Genomic DNA, 15,538 nt, shown 5'->3' with positions numbered 1-15,538 from the left:
AATCCACCTGCCTCTGCCTCCCAAGTGCTGGGATTAAAGGCGTGCGCCACCACTGCCCGGCTGTTTTTACTTTTAATAGTGTTATTCTTTTTACATATTAATGGGGCTCAGTTTTTCCTCTCTTTAGTCTTTCCCTCTCCTTTGCCAATTTCCGGTTATCCCTGTTTTATATTCAGGTTTAGTTTGATTTTAACTTTCACACATGAGAGATTATTTAACTTATTTAACTAATTGTTATAAACTCCAAATTTAGCCTGTTTGTTGCATGTGACAGAATATTAATTTTCTTTATGGCTCAATAATATTTCATGTGCACAACAAGGCCCCTTTCAGTATATTGTCTTTATCCATTTACCTGTCTACATGTACCTATGTTGCTTTTGTATTAGGCAGTTATAAACAGTTTGCATGCTTCTTGTGAAAAGGTAGTAAAAGACAAGAAACTTAAAATTCATAAGGAATTCAGTAAGAAAACATGTTCAAAACTATGGTCTCAGCACAACTAGCCTAAAACCTCAAGCTGATAGTGTATTCTACTGAGAAAACCCTACATCACCACTGTATCGATTGTGCACTTGAACATTTTGTTTTTTAAAGATTGTATAACTTTCAACATATATATTCACAGGTCATAATAAAGTATGGAATACATTCTGGAAATCATTCTACTGCATAGATTGGAATTAAAACAACACATGTGTATATCTAAATGAACTTTCTCAGTTACTTTAAATATCTGTTCCTTATATCCAATCTCCAGTCATTAATCTCAAGTTCATTATGAGATTTGGAGTAGGCAGATGTATATCACATAAAATATAACTGAAAGAAAAGTCACATCATATTGTACAAAGTCTTCATTGATTCTAGTTGATTTTGGTTTCAATGTTGGTGAACTCTACCTACATGAATACTACATGTACTCATTTATCCCAGCATGGAGATGTTTGCAATACATAGTGACCTGAAAATATAAAAGAAAGGGGCTGTGTATTTTCAATCTTCTAGGAACTGAATGTGAGCACCAGAAAATACTGCCAAGTCTCTGTACATCTATATATCATCTATATCTCTATGTCTGTATTATCTACATCTGTATCATGTAACAGATGGTTACAGCTACAGTAGCTTTTAAATGGGTCTCTCTGGATTCCATTAGAGTTTACTTGAGAAAGTGAAAGATACTGGGACAGGTTCAGAATCATTTTGGGTACATGCTCTGCTCAACACAAGGGGAGAGAGCTGTGGAATGTTTGTGAGCGCTTCTGAAGCTCAACCCATATGTTACCGTTGACAATGATGAATAATATCTGGAAACTGCATGTGTTCACATTTGAACTTTATGACTTAGTATTCTTCCCCAGGACACAACAAAAATGAGACTCACCAGGTAATCAGGGACCTTGTAGCTTACGCATTTTTCTTGAGAACAGAGATAGAGTATAGGAACCAGAGCATAGGAGTTCAGAGTACAACTTTGGACTTAGCCTTACCTGCTACCAGACATATCATATGGGTGGGTAAATGGCCTTAATTCTCCATCTCTTCAGCTTTTATAGCTAATGAATAGGGACAGTCTTCTATGGTTTGTTTTAAATTATTGCAGTCTATAAGAATCTTAGGAACATTTGGGCTTCTTAAGAGGATAGCATAAATAGAAGGTTCTAGTATTGTCCTTATTGAAGAATTACTTAATTTGCACAATAATTAGATGGATATCTATATGGATAGCATGAGTTAGAGGATGTCTGGAACTTACAGATCTGGATGGTGCTCACTCTGTTTGATGAGATTAAAAACAACAGGACTCTGTGGAAATAGACATTTGTAATTTTCCCACAGGGCATTACTAGCGTTAGGCCCTGGACAAGAGAAGGTACTTCCTGTATAAGCTGCATTTGGAGGTGCAGGAAATGAATCAGAAGAGTCCATTCCAGTTAGAGTCTCCAGGAAGGATAAGGGGTTCAACAGTCATGCCTGGCTCTGATAAATGAACCACAGTGTGCTATGGTAACACTTTGCTGAGTTAAGAACACAATTCCCTACCAGACATGCACATGAGAGGCACAATCAGAAATATTATTTGGCATTAAAGATGGTTCAGAAATTCTCACTTATCTCTACTTCCTATCTGGAGAGTATACTTAAAGCAGAGAAGAAATTGACCCTGTGTTGTATGCATGTCATCTTAGAACTTAGGAGGTAATGAGAGGAGGATTGTGAGTTTTATGCTAGGCTGGGCTTCATAGTAAACATTAAGAACATACACAAACAACAACAAAATATAACAGCAAAGGTTGTTTTTGAAGGCCTATCCAGGAATCTTAACCTACTAGTATCTTTGATAATGTGATTTAAAATATTCTCACCCAAAATATCATCAGCATGTGTTTGGATATTTCCCAAGAGCTGATTAAAAATGTAGAAATAGGATGGCTTGATTGACTTATTCAGAATCTATAAAGTGACATGGGTACCCAATGACATTGGTTAAATCAATGTTTTTTTTTTTTTATGAACCACATGGTTGTCCTACTGTGTGTGGGACAATCAAAACTTACCTAAGCATCTCAGCGAAAAGACAGGTGTGTGGGACAAAGAGATGCTGTGGTGAAAGTGTTGTTGGATCCAGGGATAAATGATCTACAAACAGAACACTTTCTTTAGTGTGTTTCATTAGGACAAAGGGACAGTATAGCAACAGTGAGTTACAGTCTATAGTCCCAGAATGGATTAATGAGTACTTTTCTCAAAAATACAACCAGGCCTCTAGATGCATAGAATGTTAAAATGCATAGCTCTAGAGCAACAGATGTCGCAGGAAGACCTCTGTGGAGGGAGACCTTTGCGGAAAGGTGCGGGGAGAGTCTAGGTACCTCCTCATGGAAGCAGGGAAGGGGAGAGTAAATTGCAAGGTTGAGCATTTCTTCATATACAGTTGTTTATGGGGATTATCTATTGCTCTGAGCTCAATGGTTCAGAAGGTATTTTCCTCCCTTTTATCTAAGTTATACTTCCCTATCTGTTTTCTGCTTTGAAAGTGCCATTTGCTTCTAACGCCCTCCAGACCCACATACACAAACTTTCAAATGAACAAAATCTAACCTGTCAGAAGAAGAGAAAAACATGCATCAATTTGGAAAAAAAGATGAACCAGAATTTCCAGCAGGCATGTGGGGTTTACCCAAATTGCCCAGAATTAGCTCTAGAGCTATGCATTTTGACATTTTATGCATCTAGAGGCCTGGTTATATTTTTAGACAAATGTACCCATTAATCCATTCTGGGTATATAGACTGTAACTCACTGCTTCAATGATGTTATTCTTTACCATCAACCCTTTAAGATATTTCATCAACACGTGCATAGGTATAGTATCTGTCTGATGTCTCATGCTAGGGCATTATGAGTTTCCTGAGAAGTTGCTTTGATGCTGTGTCTAGGGGATCAAAAATACCTAAAGAATTCTGAAGGTTAGGGCGTTTCTTCTTTGCTGTCACAGCAGGTGATAGGAGAGGGAACAGAGGGAACAGTGGAGTCCACATTCAGCAGTTTAGTACCTTCGTTCCATTCAGTATTGAAGGGATTTCATTTAACACAGCACTTAGCTAACAGTTTATCAATCAATACAAGTAATTTTCAGGTAGTAGAAAACCGTTCTTATCAGTGAGGCTGCTGCTGCTGCTGCTGGTGGTGATTCAGTGTCTCACAGAAAATTTCAGCAAAGTGCTTATGCGTTCTCAGATCTACTCCACTGTTTTTACTTCTGACCACAGACATGGATTAGAATTATGGGAAATATGAGGTAGTGAGTTCTAGGTGACAGCCTATGATATTGATTTCAGTGGGTACACATGGTCACTGTGCAGTCTCATTACGGCGGGAACACAATTAAAGGTTGTATAAGAGGCTGAAGCTCAGGATGCTCACCAAGTAGAAATTTTCTTCAAGGAAAATAATAATATCTACAAACTCAGCACCTGCTGCGTTTTCATCTGTTGCAGAAGCCTGCAAACCACAGCCCTTGGGCCAGACCTAACTCACTGCCTATTTTCAGAAATTTCAAAATTGTATTGGCATGCATCCATTCATGTCTAATTGTCCATTGATGCTTGTCCTTTTGAATAGCTGAGAGACTCTATGATGCAAAAAGTTTTTAACTCCCCAACCTTTATCTTAGGTTTTTATAAAATATATACTTTTATTCTTTGTAGGAAATCTTTGCCCAAATCATCTTCATTGTCTTAAAAATTCTAGGGGACATTCTTTGCTCTTGATCAGAAGGCAAAGATAGAGAGCTGATGTGGTCTGCCCACTGAAGAGCTGGGCTTCCCGTCTTTCAGTCAGCCTATGGCACCAGCACTTTGCTCCATGATCAACAGAGATTTATTCTGCATAGAGATTTTCAATGCTTGCTTTAAAGTATTCATCAGTTTCCCGGATGATACTTTTCTCTCCACAGTTTAGTTCCAAATGCAATGGCAAATATGAGCTGACTCCCATTCCCTTTAAAATACTGTACACCAAGCTCTAACCTTATGGGATAAGGAATCAGTTGTGTGGGGCTGCAGTCACGGCTGAGAATGGGTTTGGGTAGACAGCATTTATTGAGTGTTTTTCTAGAGGAGATGGGTATAAAAGCAAGTGTGCTCATTGTATGAAAAGGGGTTGCGGTGTGGCAGAACAAACATGAATAAGTAGATGCCTTACATCAGGGGAGATGCTATGACTGACATCACCAAGGTGTCTTTAAGAACATAAAGGTATTGGTTGTTCTGAACCAATGGTGTGGGGAGGGGATGGGACCCAGGGATGATCTTGGAAGAGGAAGTCTCAGGTAAGAGTTGTTTAGTAATAGTCTTTGGGAGAGTATTAAAAGTTTGGTGAGGATGCACATGCCACTTATTCTAGAACAGAGTTTTCCCAGGTACTACTGAGTTGGGTAGGACCAGGGGACAGGGTTCATGAAGGTCTTTGAACACCATGCTACCAAGGCTAAAAGCTTCCCTTGTTTCTAGTTTATATGGGAAAACATGAGTTTTTAGTGTATGTAAGTTATTTTTACATTTCCATTTTAGGTGACAGACATATTGGTCCTTGTTCTATCCCAAATAAAGCCCAATATCAGAATTTCCCATAATACTTACTTAACATCTGACTTGCCTGACCTCATTGCACACTCTGTGGACTGGTGTCTGTGTATCAGAGAATATCCCAGCTAATTCTCCTACAATCTATGATTTAAAAACACTGATGTCATGTTAGGACTGACGATGGCCCCAAGCATTGTGCCTGGCATGTAGAGGTAGGATCATTAAAAATTAGAACTGTTTTGGAAATAAAGATGAACAAGTACTGGTATTTAACTGGGTGGAAATCTAGGCATCAAAATGAATACCACGTGCTATTTAAAAACTCCAGGCTTCAGCTACTGACACAAAGTAGAATTTCTTCCCTTCTCAATCAGAATGCTGCCTATTTCAATTCATGGACTTGCCCAGGAGCTTCCCTTCTGCTCACCCTGAAATGAAACATGCCAGTCAGTTTAGAAACAAATGCCCCATTCATTTCCCCAGGATTCAAAGCTATGCCCAGAACAGTAGGCTGCAATGTGTATTTATACATACTTGCTGTCAAGAGACTGATACACAAGATGGCCTGTTCTCGAAATCAATGTAGCAAATGTGACTTGGAATCTGGCACAGGACAATTCAGTTTAATTAAGAAATCTGTTCTTTGGGCAGATTGTCTATTAGAGAATCACCATGAAGACCTGTTTAGGAATCACCATTGTAAAGATGACTGCTCCTTCAACCCCCAGAAAGTGTTATTTGACATTTTTCTTCCAAAATAATCACTTCATATGTTTGTTTGTTAAATGAAATTCTTAGAATTCACAGTGTCACAACCTTACTGTCATTAAAAGTGGGACAAGAGGTCCCTCATATGTGCTTAAAGGACAAGCACAAGGGCACAGCTTTCTTTGACTGTTCTGAACTCACAGAGAATAACACAGAGCTTGTTCTAACTCCAGCACTGCTTTAAGCAACAGGCAGACTGGAATGAACATTGATAAAGCATTTATCAAAAGTAGGTTCCACCTCAGGTTAGTTTAACCACCTTGGTCCAACACCAACTGGCTTGTATCATTTAGTAAGAAGATGTGAGTCTAATCCTGCAGGTTCTATTCTTGAACAAGAAAGGCTGAGTTGGGGAATGGAGAACATTGGCCTTCAAGGAGGGAGTGTGGCTTCTTCAGAATATTAAAGAATAAATTTAACTTCTACCACAGGCAGAGGAGCTGAAACTTATCAGGGAAGCCTGACCAGAAGCTGGAGAACTCACTATACTTATTGGATTTGTGGGCATGTAGAACATCAGATAGTTCAGGGGACCACAGAGGGGGTTTAGGACAAATCTGTAGTCTACTCCACAAAGGATGAATTTCATTCCTGTCAAAAGAAAAGGAGCCTGAAGTATAAGAGAGGTCATTAGAAGGGTCAGAAAGGGAGTTGGGTGAAGGCATGCGGCAAACAGCCTGCAAGACTAACTAGGCAAAGGGGGAGTTATGAGAGACCCTGTCCTTGAGAAGTGGACTCCCATACAGCCTGTATCCTTTTGGCCTATATATGGACCATGTATAGTTGCATTTGCCTTTTGCTTTTCTCTGAAGCCTAAAATTTGCTTCCACAAAATGGGAAATGCCATTGAAAAAAGGCACAACTCAAACATTTACACTGTGTCTAGGATATGCTGAGAAGGTTGCTTACAAAAGTTAGTTTTCCAATTTCTAATCTCTATCTTTTTCTCCTGGTTGAAGAAAGAAATTAATGAACAATATAAAACAGTGGGATTGCCTAGCAGCATCAAACCCCATTATTTTATTTTAAAACAGCAACAGTGTTACTGAGTTCTAGGTGCCCACCCTTCTATAGCTAGCAATGCACACCCATGCCTAGTGAATAAGGACCCACATTTTTGCTAACCTAGTCTTACTCAGTTGGAAAGCCCAACTAAGGGTGGCAGGCTGTGTGTCCATCTGGAGCAGGTTCAGACCATTCCTGGAATATGACTGGTTTTTATCATGTAGACATGGGTGTGAATTGGTGAAAATGTATCTTTGGGATGGGAAGAGCAGTGTGGGTTCATGAAGGTAGAAGTGTTATGTCTGGAAGCTGAGTTACTTCTTTTTAAGATCCCTGAGGATGTACCCACAGAAGTCTTTGGGGGAATTTTCCAGCAAAGCAGGTCAACTTGAATCTGAGTTCATGTATTATGGGATTGGAGAGCCATTATCTCCATGATTTAATACAACAGGTGTTTTTGTTGTTGTTGTTGTTGTTGTTGTTGTTTTGTTGTTGTTGTTGTTGGGTAAACTAGAACAAAAATATCTCCCCTAATTTTAGAGGTAACTCATGGTGAAGAAGAAAGTCATTATGCCTGACTAGGGATGAGATGGAGCAAGGACTCTAGTTGAAGAAATCAAACTCATGTGCCATGTAAATTTTGATTGGCTTATAAACACAAACGAGATGAATGCCAACAGTCCTCTGGGAGACCATGAAATTGGCCAGTTGGGAAATCACAGATGCAGGAGCAGAAACCTTGGTGAGAAGCAGGTCAGCAAACGCACTGAAGTTAGTTTAAGCCTTAAGATACATGATTCACGTACACAAGTATGTTAATTGCTCATAATTAGAAACAATGTGGTATGATTTGGAACAAAAGAACAGTTTGGGAGCATTTTTGTCCAAAAGACCAAAAGTGATCTCTGCTTGCAGGCCTCACTTTCAGTAACAAAGATAATTCTTATAAAGCTTTCGCACCTTGGCAAGGGAAATGCATTCTGGTCCAGTTGAAAGTGACTTAAGATTCCCTGGCAGCTGGAAACCTGGACCTCCCCAAAGATTGCTGCAGTTAGAGTGAAGACTAGACACAGGCCTTCAAGTCAAGTTCGCTATTGCACAGGCACTGATTATGTTGTTAGTTCTGTCAAACTTTCCTTGGCTTTGACTATAGTAGTGTATCTGTCAGCCAGGTAAGAGAGAAGACTTAAGTTGAAGATGCCATTTATGCCCCAAGTTTAAAATATAAAACACTTTCGCAGAAAGGTTCAAATCGTGACTAGTGATGCTTCCCGACCTCCACGCACCCTATATAGACTATCCGCGAATGTTATCGGCATGGATGACCTCTTTTGTTTTTAAACTGTGAGAAGACTTCATCCCCAAGTTCATTAAAGAAGCAAATCATTGATCTTTGCTTGACTAGACATTCCAGGAATGAACAGGAATGAGCAGGAATTCCCAGGCAGTAGCCATTTTTTCTTAGATTTGTTGTATAAATTAAAAGCTAGTCTGTGGCCAGTGAGATGGCTCAGAGGCTAACAGTGCCTAATACCAAGCCTGCTCAGCTGAGTTTGATTCTCAGGATCCATACTGTGGAAGGAGAAAACTGACTCAGGCCAGTTTTCCTCTACCCTATACTTGTATGCCATGAGATATATGTGCGACCCCCACTCCATCTCAAGCATATAAACTAACTAAATAAGGTGTAATACACTAAAGAAAGTTACAGTCTACCTGTGAGAACACTCACGTTTTTCCTGGTTTATTTAATGTGTTTTCTAAGACATGCATGGGATTTTAAAAACTTGCATAAAAGAGGATGCATAGTGTAAATAAATAGTGTAATGAGATATTTTGTTTTCATTATGTTGCTTGCAAGTGCACACAACCTTTCTTCTTTCATGAGCCTGTCTAGAGGGCAAGTAGAAACAGGAATTTTCCAGGAATGAAACAAATCAAAGCACCTTAAAATTCAGTGAATTAGCAACAAAAGTAGATGCACCTAGCAATTTCTTCTCTGTCTCATTTCTTCATAATTTAAAAATGTTTCCAAATTGATTTTCTTTGTGTTTCAAGGTGGGGAGCCATGGCATTGCCATGGCCTGGATGGTAACTCACAGGAGTTGCTTCTCTAAGTCCTTCATGCAAATTCTGGGATTGAAGTCAGGTTGTTAGGCTTTGTAAGATGTCTTCACCTGCCGGATCCCTTTGTTGGTCCTCTTTCTCATATTTTGAGGAGATTAACATCATAGTGTAATAAAGATCTGATTGGTGAGAGCAATATTCCTTGAATTATGACCTCTTCAATCCAGTTCTGCAAAGCTTCTGCAGGAGGACAGCATTTTAATCTTCAAACACATCATGCAAAGAATAGGTAACACTTATTTATCCTCCAGTTTGCAGAGTTGGCCTGTACACTAACGGTTTGAGCACACTGATGTTCTCCACATAGGAATATATCAATTCTAAACCTAATTAATTCTGGGTATTCTTATTGCTTGGAGGGTGTACTCTTGCCATCCAGAAGACATTTGAAGAGATAACATTTACAACGCTGACCAGGTACTCCCTGTGTGCTTGATTTAATGTTAAATCCTGTTTTACTACTGAGTTTCTACATTTAATCCTTACTTATGATAGTAAAATTCATTGGCATTTACTCATGAGCATATCACCCCATTTCAGAAGAGGAAAGGGAAATTCAGAAAATGCTTCCATAGCATGTGAATTGTGCAGGGTTTTCTGAGGGCCATGTGGTACCCACTGAACCTGAGTCTTAACTACCACACTGCATGTGACAGGGAGTTAACAGCAGCTGATGACCCCAGGGACCTCTGGAGGTTCTGACACACTTCAGGTTTCTTGTACTGACAAGGCATAACAAAAACCATTAAGCTAGCACCACTAGGATTTCATTTAACAGTAATGTTTCCCATTTCGATCATACTGTGTGCTCTTGTAGAAGCTCCTTGTTTTAAATCAGCTTTCCAATGCCTTGTGAAAAGGGCAGGGAGGACAGACTTTCCTGTTCAGCAGCTAAGGCAGGGAATGTGTATGCCTCACTTAAGACACAAGCACAGTGTGGGATGGACTGGAATTAGAACCTGTTATGTCTAGGGAAAGTTCCTTTTGGGTGAAGAGTGAGTACTCTGTTCATAAGTAGAAGAGACCCCCCAAACCTGTGAAGTTCTAGTTGAGATGATGGGATAGCCTGAGGGATAGGGTGAGGAGATACATTGTTCAACCCATTCAATAGAGGTAAATGTTCTCCTGGGGATAATTTTCTCAGCATCTCTTAGAAGCAGGAGTTCATGCTTTCATTAGCACTTATGGAAATCGGTAGATAATCTGTCTATGCAGAATCTACCAGTGGCTAATTAATGGAGTTATCCATGAAGTAATTTGAAAAGGGTGGAATAGAATTATGAGATATTTGTCACCCTTCTTATTCCCTCTTCAATGTCATTAGACAGCATGTTAGTTATATTATTCAATGAGTATAAACCTATGCAAAAACTTAGAAGTATACACTTCTACTCAATGCCTCATGGGAAGTAGGGCAGTTGTATAATAGCTACAGAGAACTAAGCAACAACAAAACAGAGGTTTTACAACAAATCAAACCAAAACCAAAGCCAAAAAACTCCAAAACCCTCTAATTGACTGGGCTTTTATTATGGTTGAATCATACCTGCATGGAGATAGGGAACATTTGGCGGCATGATGGTTGCTAAGTTGAATCTTATCAGTTCATTCAAGTAGGTCAAGGTGAATTAGTGTTGACTTTTTTCTCCCCACATGCTATAATTACCAAAGGTAACTCAGTTAGTTACTACTTATCTGGGCCCTAAGATTATATAATAAGCAATCATTCATTGCAGGTGATTAAAAGGGAATGTCTCTAGGTAGATTAGAAGAGGAAAAGTACAGAGTGAAACATTTTGATCCAATTGTATATCTACTCTCATAATTATGAGAGGCATGAACATATAGCTTGCTCTTTAAAAGATGCTACCAACAAAATATAGCAGATAGCACCAGTTCCCCTGAACCTTCTCCAGGGTTGAGGACTTTCTTTTCATGCTTGCACAGTGAATCCTTGGGAGAATAACTCAATCTCTTTGAGCCTTGGTGTGCTTATCTGAAAATTGGGATATAACCCTTAAATTACTTTTTGGTGCTTAAATGACATAACACACGGAGCTGCTATGTCCTCCTTGTAATTTATGAATGGGGCCGATGAAGCCAGAGCAGAGGAAGAGTCACAAGTACTGTCTCCTAAGACTTAGCGAATAGCACAGTAAGGCAGCAGCGGAACTGGAGATGACACCACGAATTCAGACTTTCCCTTTTCTAGCAGACTTGGGAATTAAATTGTGTGTTTTATAAACTGTCCTTCAAATGTCTGTCATCACACAATAATATTATTGAGGAAAAAAGTGCAATCTGTATTTCAAAGTACTATTATTTAGAGAAAAAGGGTGTATGGGAGAACCCCTCATACACCATTCACACAAATACTACACTAATACACGCACCACCCTCACATATAGCCATTCCTCACACACAAATACATTTTAGAAGAGAGGAAGAGGGAATATACCCTCTTTTTCCAAACCAAAGGGGAATGCACGAATGGAAGTCTGGGGATACATGAGGACAGGGTCTATAATGTACAGCTTATAGTTTGTTGGAGAGATAGGCAGCATAAAAAAATAAAAGATGAAGAGTTTGGCACTGTGAGATACAGAGGGGCCAGGTGGGAGTTCATTCTTGTTGTATTAAATATTTAATCTCAATCTCAACTTTGATCATTCAGTTCCCAGGTAAAAGACATATAACCTTTATATTTATAATCCCAGATAAAAGATACATAACTTTTATATTTATAATTAGCATTTAATGTACTACTAGAGCTGGGCAGACATCTACCCTCTAAGCTATCATGTCTATTTCCCTTCCAATAACCCTGGATTATAACTTGCCATGTTCTATCTGGGCTGCTCTTAACTCTAATTGGCCAGTCCTTGGGGTCATGTTTTCATAACCCACCTACCCCATGGTGTCTTCTCCTCTCTTCTTCTCCTCCTTTCCCCCTTGCAGTCTCCTGCCTCAGACCCTAAAACTGGAAACAAAAACTCCACTTATCTCTCTTCTATAGGCTATAGGCTGTAGGCATCTTTATTCTCCAATCAGGGATAACTTGGGGAGCAGAGTTACATAGCATCACTTGGGCCTATGTGAGAATATCCTTTTCTCTGGGGGCAACCAGGACCAATATTTAACATTACAATAGATAGCATCATACCAAACCCCAATATTCCCAGATCTGAAGAGGAGCTCTGTAGTTTTCTGTCTCATAATTTCTAGGTGTTACCATCATACTATTCTGGATAGATTTGTGATTTGAGAATTGCTAAATGCTCAAATGCAACATTACTACTAACTTACTTCAGAGTAAATTTTTAAAGATTCCCGGTATTTTGAGTTACAGGTGGAATTCTTGTTAGAAAATGATTTCTTCTATATTGAAGACTTTTATAATGTCAAAAGGAGAGAAAACTACAGGCTAATGTGATTTCACTCTAAAGAGGCTAAGAATATAAAAGAAAAAGAAAAAGAGGCTAAGAAAAATATCAGGGAGAATTTTTAATCATGTTGATATTAATAAGACTTTATTGACACAAATATAACAATACAGTGAATGTAGAAAAGTAAAAAGAATGTGCCACTACTTGTCACTATTACTTTGGTATGAATAGAACTATATTTATCTTTCATACAGTATCTTATCTCACATACAAGAAAAACACTTTAAGGAGGCAAAACATCAGATGAAACCAGAGAATCCCCAAAATGTTTCAGACTTTTCATCATTAGAAACAACCAAAATTGGGTTGAATCATAAAAGAGCTCATATTGAGGACTTAGAGGTAGAATCTAGGGGAGGTCACCAGAAGGTATTGAGAAGAGTATATTTGTAAGATATTTCTAGAACAATGATATTTACAGGCTTCTGGTTGCTAGATAATCAAATTTCTCTCTGTAGCAATTCCCATTTCCCTAATTAAGCCTGACAGATATGGCATGTAAATTATTGATTATCACATAACATTAACAGAGTGTATTTATTAGGTATCTTTGTGGGGGAATGTATGGAAATCGAGGGAAAGAACTATGGTCTACTGCCAGAACATAGAAAGAGAGAGTCAAGGACATAGGATTAGATAAACAGCAACATAAGACATAGAGTGAATTGAGAACACTGTGTGCTTGCTTGTATGGTCTTCTCTCTGTGGAGGGATAAGGGAGGGGTGTCTGGAAAAGCTGGGTCTGAAGAGGTGACCTTGCTTCAGATATGTTTCTGCTTCTGCTCAGTGAGTGGAGCACAGGGAAAGGCTTGGCTAGAATCTCCAACTTTAAATCTACCGGAGGAAATTATTTGTTTTCAGTGTTTTCAGGAGTAGCTTTTTCTTTACATGAAGTGCATTGTCTAAATTGTGAAAGAATAAGTAAATTCTATCATAAATGTACAATGTCTGTTTCTATTTCATGGGAGTATTGAAGGAAAAATCTATTTCCCTATCATCTTTATCCATCCATATACTTATCATTCATTCATCTACTTAAGTACATGCATATATATGTATATATATCTTTGCATATATATATGTACTTAACCCATCTCTCATCTAAAGTACTTTTAAAGCTATATGGTAATAATTGCACTATATTTGAGGTTTTCTGAATAATTGACTGTATTCTTGTGGTCACTTGTTTTATTTCAAAATCAGTAGAATGTCTTTACTCATTTTCTAGAGAGGTTTAACACCATAGTTCATTCTGGTTTTAAGTTCAGACTCTATCCTTGAAGCTCCTTCTTTTCCCTTGGGCTTCTTCTTTAGTGTCTTCCTGGAGTGTCCCAAGGTAAGCATTAAACATTTGTGCTCCAGTGATCATTGTTGAAATGTGGGCAAATCTATACAGATCCAAGTCTGGCTTTGGAGAGTGTGGGTCAGGGGTTGGAGACTATAACGTTCTGAGTCTGTGACTAGTACTGGGAGGCTGGTGAAGACAGCCTGACCTTAGCAGACCTGCACCTCAAAAATGTTGTTGTTCTCTCAAACAGAGCAGTTCCAGATTTACTAGTGCCCATGTTATGGATGGAGAGAGTCACAGTAATGATGGTGACTGTGGCAAGAAATAAGCATCTGTGTTCTGAGGCCGAGAAACCCCGCACCTGTCCATCAGGGCTTCAGAAATAAGTGGCCAGCTTCAATATACTCTCTGAAATACTGAAAAAAAAAGCTGTAGTGTATTCTTTGCATTTGTTTTTAAGTTTGAGAAAACATATGGTCAGCATTGACTGCGGTGTTGATATTGAAGTTCAATCTTGAGTACATAGCATGTGAAGTGTCCACTCTTTAGGCTTTATAGATGATTAGAATGGTCTAAGAAGAAAAGCACATCCTAAGCTTGGGAAGTGCACCATCCCTTAAGCTTCTGATTCATTTTGATAGTAATGGAGCTAATTGATGCATTAATGACTGTGAACATGCCTTTGAAACTGTCAACCACTTCTTGTATATGGTTAGAATTTTGAACATTTATCTGGGAAGCTTCTAACAGCATACTCTGTCAAGTCAACCTGTACATAGTATTTGTAAGTACTCTCTATGAGAACATTCAGAAGATGTTTTAGTGTTTGACTCATTCGTTTTGTCCCAGTTATGTGTTGAACTGAAGAACAGTTTGTTGACTGTACTAGGAAAGGATGGATTAGTACTTTTCATCTCTGTCCATCTCTCTTTGCACACTGAAATAATTTTCTTTTGAAGCCATAGCTGCTGTTTAAGTACTTTTTTTTTTAAAAATAAAGAAAATATATTGCACCAACATTTTGAGCCATATTTGTTTTATTGAAATTGCTTATTTTATGTCTCAAGAATCAACAACATTGTGCAGCTTTGAATAAAGGTACTTACATTAAGGGACTCAGCCAAATTGTATAGATTGGTGATTCTCTATTTGTCCAGAATGGTGATTTATATTTAAACCACAGAGCTTAGGAAAAAAAAAAAAGCCTGTTGGTTGGGAATAGTTCTTTTTTTCTTTTTAGTTTATTCTTTTTCCCTCTTTATTGAAGATAGCTTTTAAAAAAGATTTATTTATTTATTTCATGTATATCAATACACACTGTAGCTGTACATGTAGTTATGAGCCTTCATCTGGTTGTTGGGAATTGACTTTTAGGACCTCTGCTCACTCTGGTTGACCCCGCTCACTCCAGTAGTCTCCACTTGCTCACAGTAGTCTCCACTTGCTCAGTCCCTGCTCACTCCGGCCAAAAGATTTATCTATTATTATAAATAAGTACACTGTAGGTATCTTATTTACCAGAAGAGGGTGTCAGATCTCATTACGGGTGGTTGTGAGCCACCATGTAGTTCTTGAGATTTGAACTCAGGACCTTTAGAAGATCAGTTGGTGCTCTTATCTGCTGAGCCATCTCGCCAGCCCATGAAGATAGTTTTTTTTTTTTTTTTTATCTTATAACATACACTAAGATAAAATAAAATCAAGTACACCAAAACAGGCTGAAACAAATGGGAGGAAAATAACCCAAGAAAAGGTACAAGAAACAGAGCTGTAGAGACCCATTTACTCACACAATTACACAAGGAAACTAA

At 38.5% G+C, this 15,538-nt stretch overlaps 1 protein-coding gene across 1 annotated transcript in view; it reads left to right on the top strand.

The window, feature by feature from the left end:
• Nucleotides 1-14,742, top strand: part of Opn5 (opsin 5) — a 69,299-nt gene extending 54,557 nt beyond the window's left edge. Inside the window, exon 8 of the mRNA XM_031347611.1 lies at nucleotides 13,978-14,742. Within this exon, the coding sequence (XP_031203471.1) occupies nucleotides 13,978-14,055 (78 nt within the window). The 3' untranslated portion in view covers nucleotides 14,056-14,742. The remainder of the gene's footprint in view (nucleotides 1-13,977) is intronic.
• The last annotated feature ends 796 nt before the right edge of the window (nucleotides 14,743-15,538 follow it).

The sequence above is a fragment of the Mastomys coucha genome, unplaced genomic scaffold, assembly GCF_008632895.1.
Source record: "Mastomys coucha isolate ucsf_1 unplaced genomic scaffold, UCSF_Mcou_1 pScaffold3, whole genome shotgun sequence".
Taxonomy (NCBI): domain Eukaryota; kingdom Metazoa; phylum Chordata; class Mammalia; order Rodentia; family Muridae; genus Mastomys; species Mastomys coucha.
This window is presented reverse-complemented; position numbering and strand designations above follow the sequence as displayed.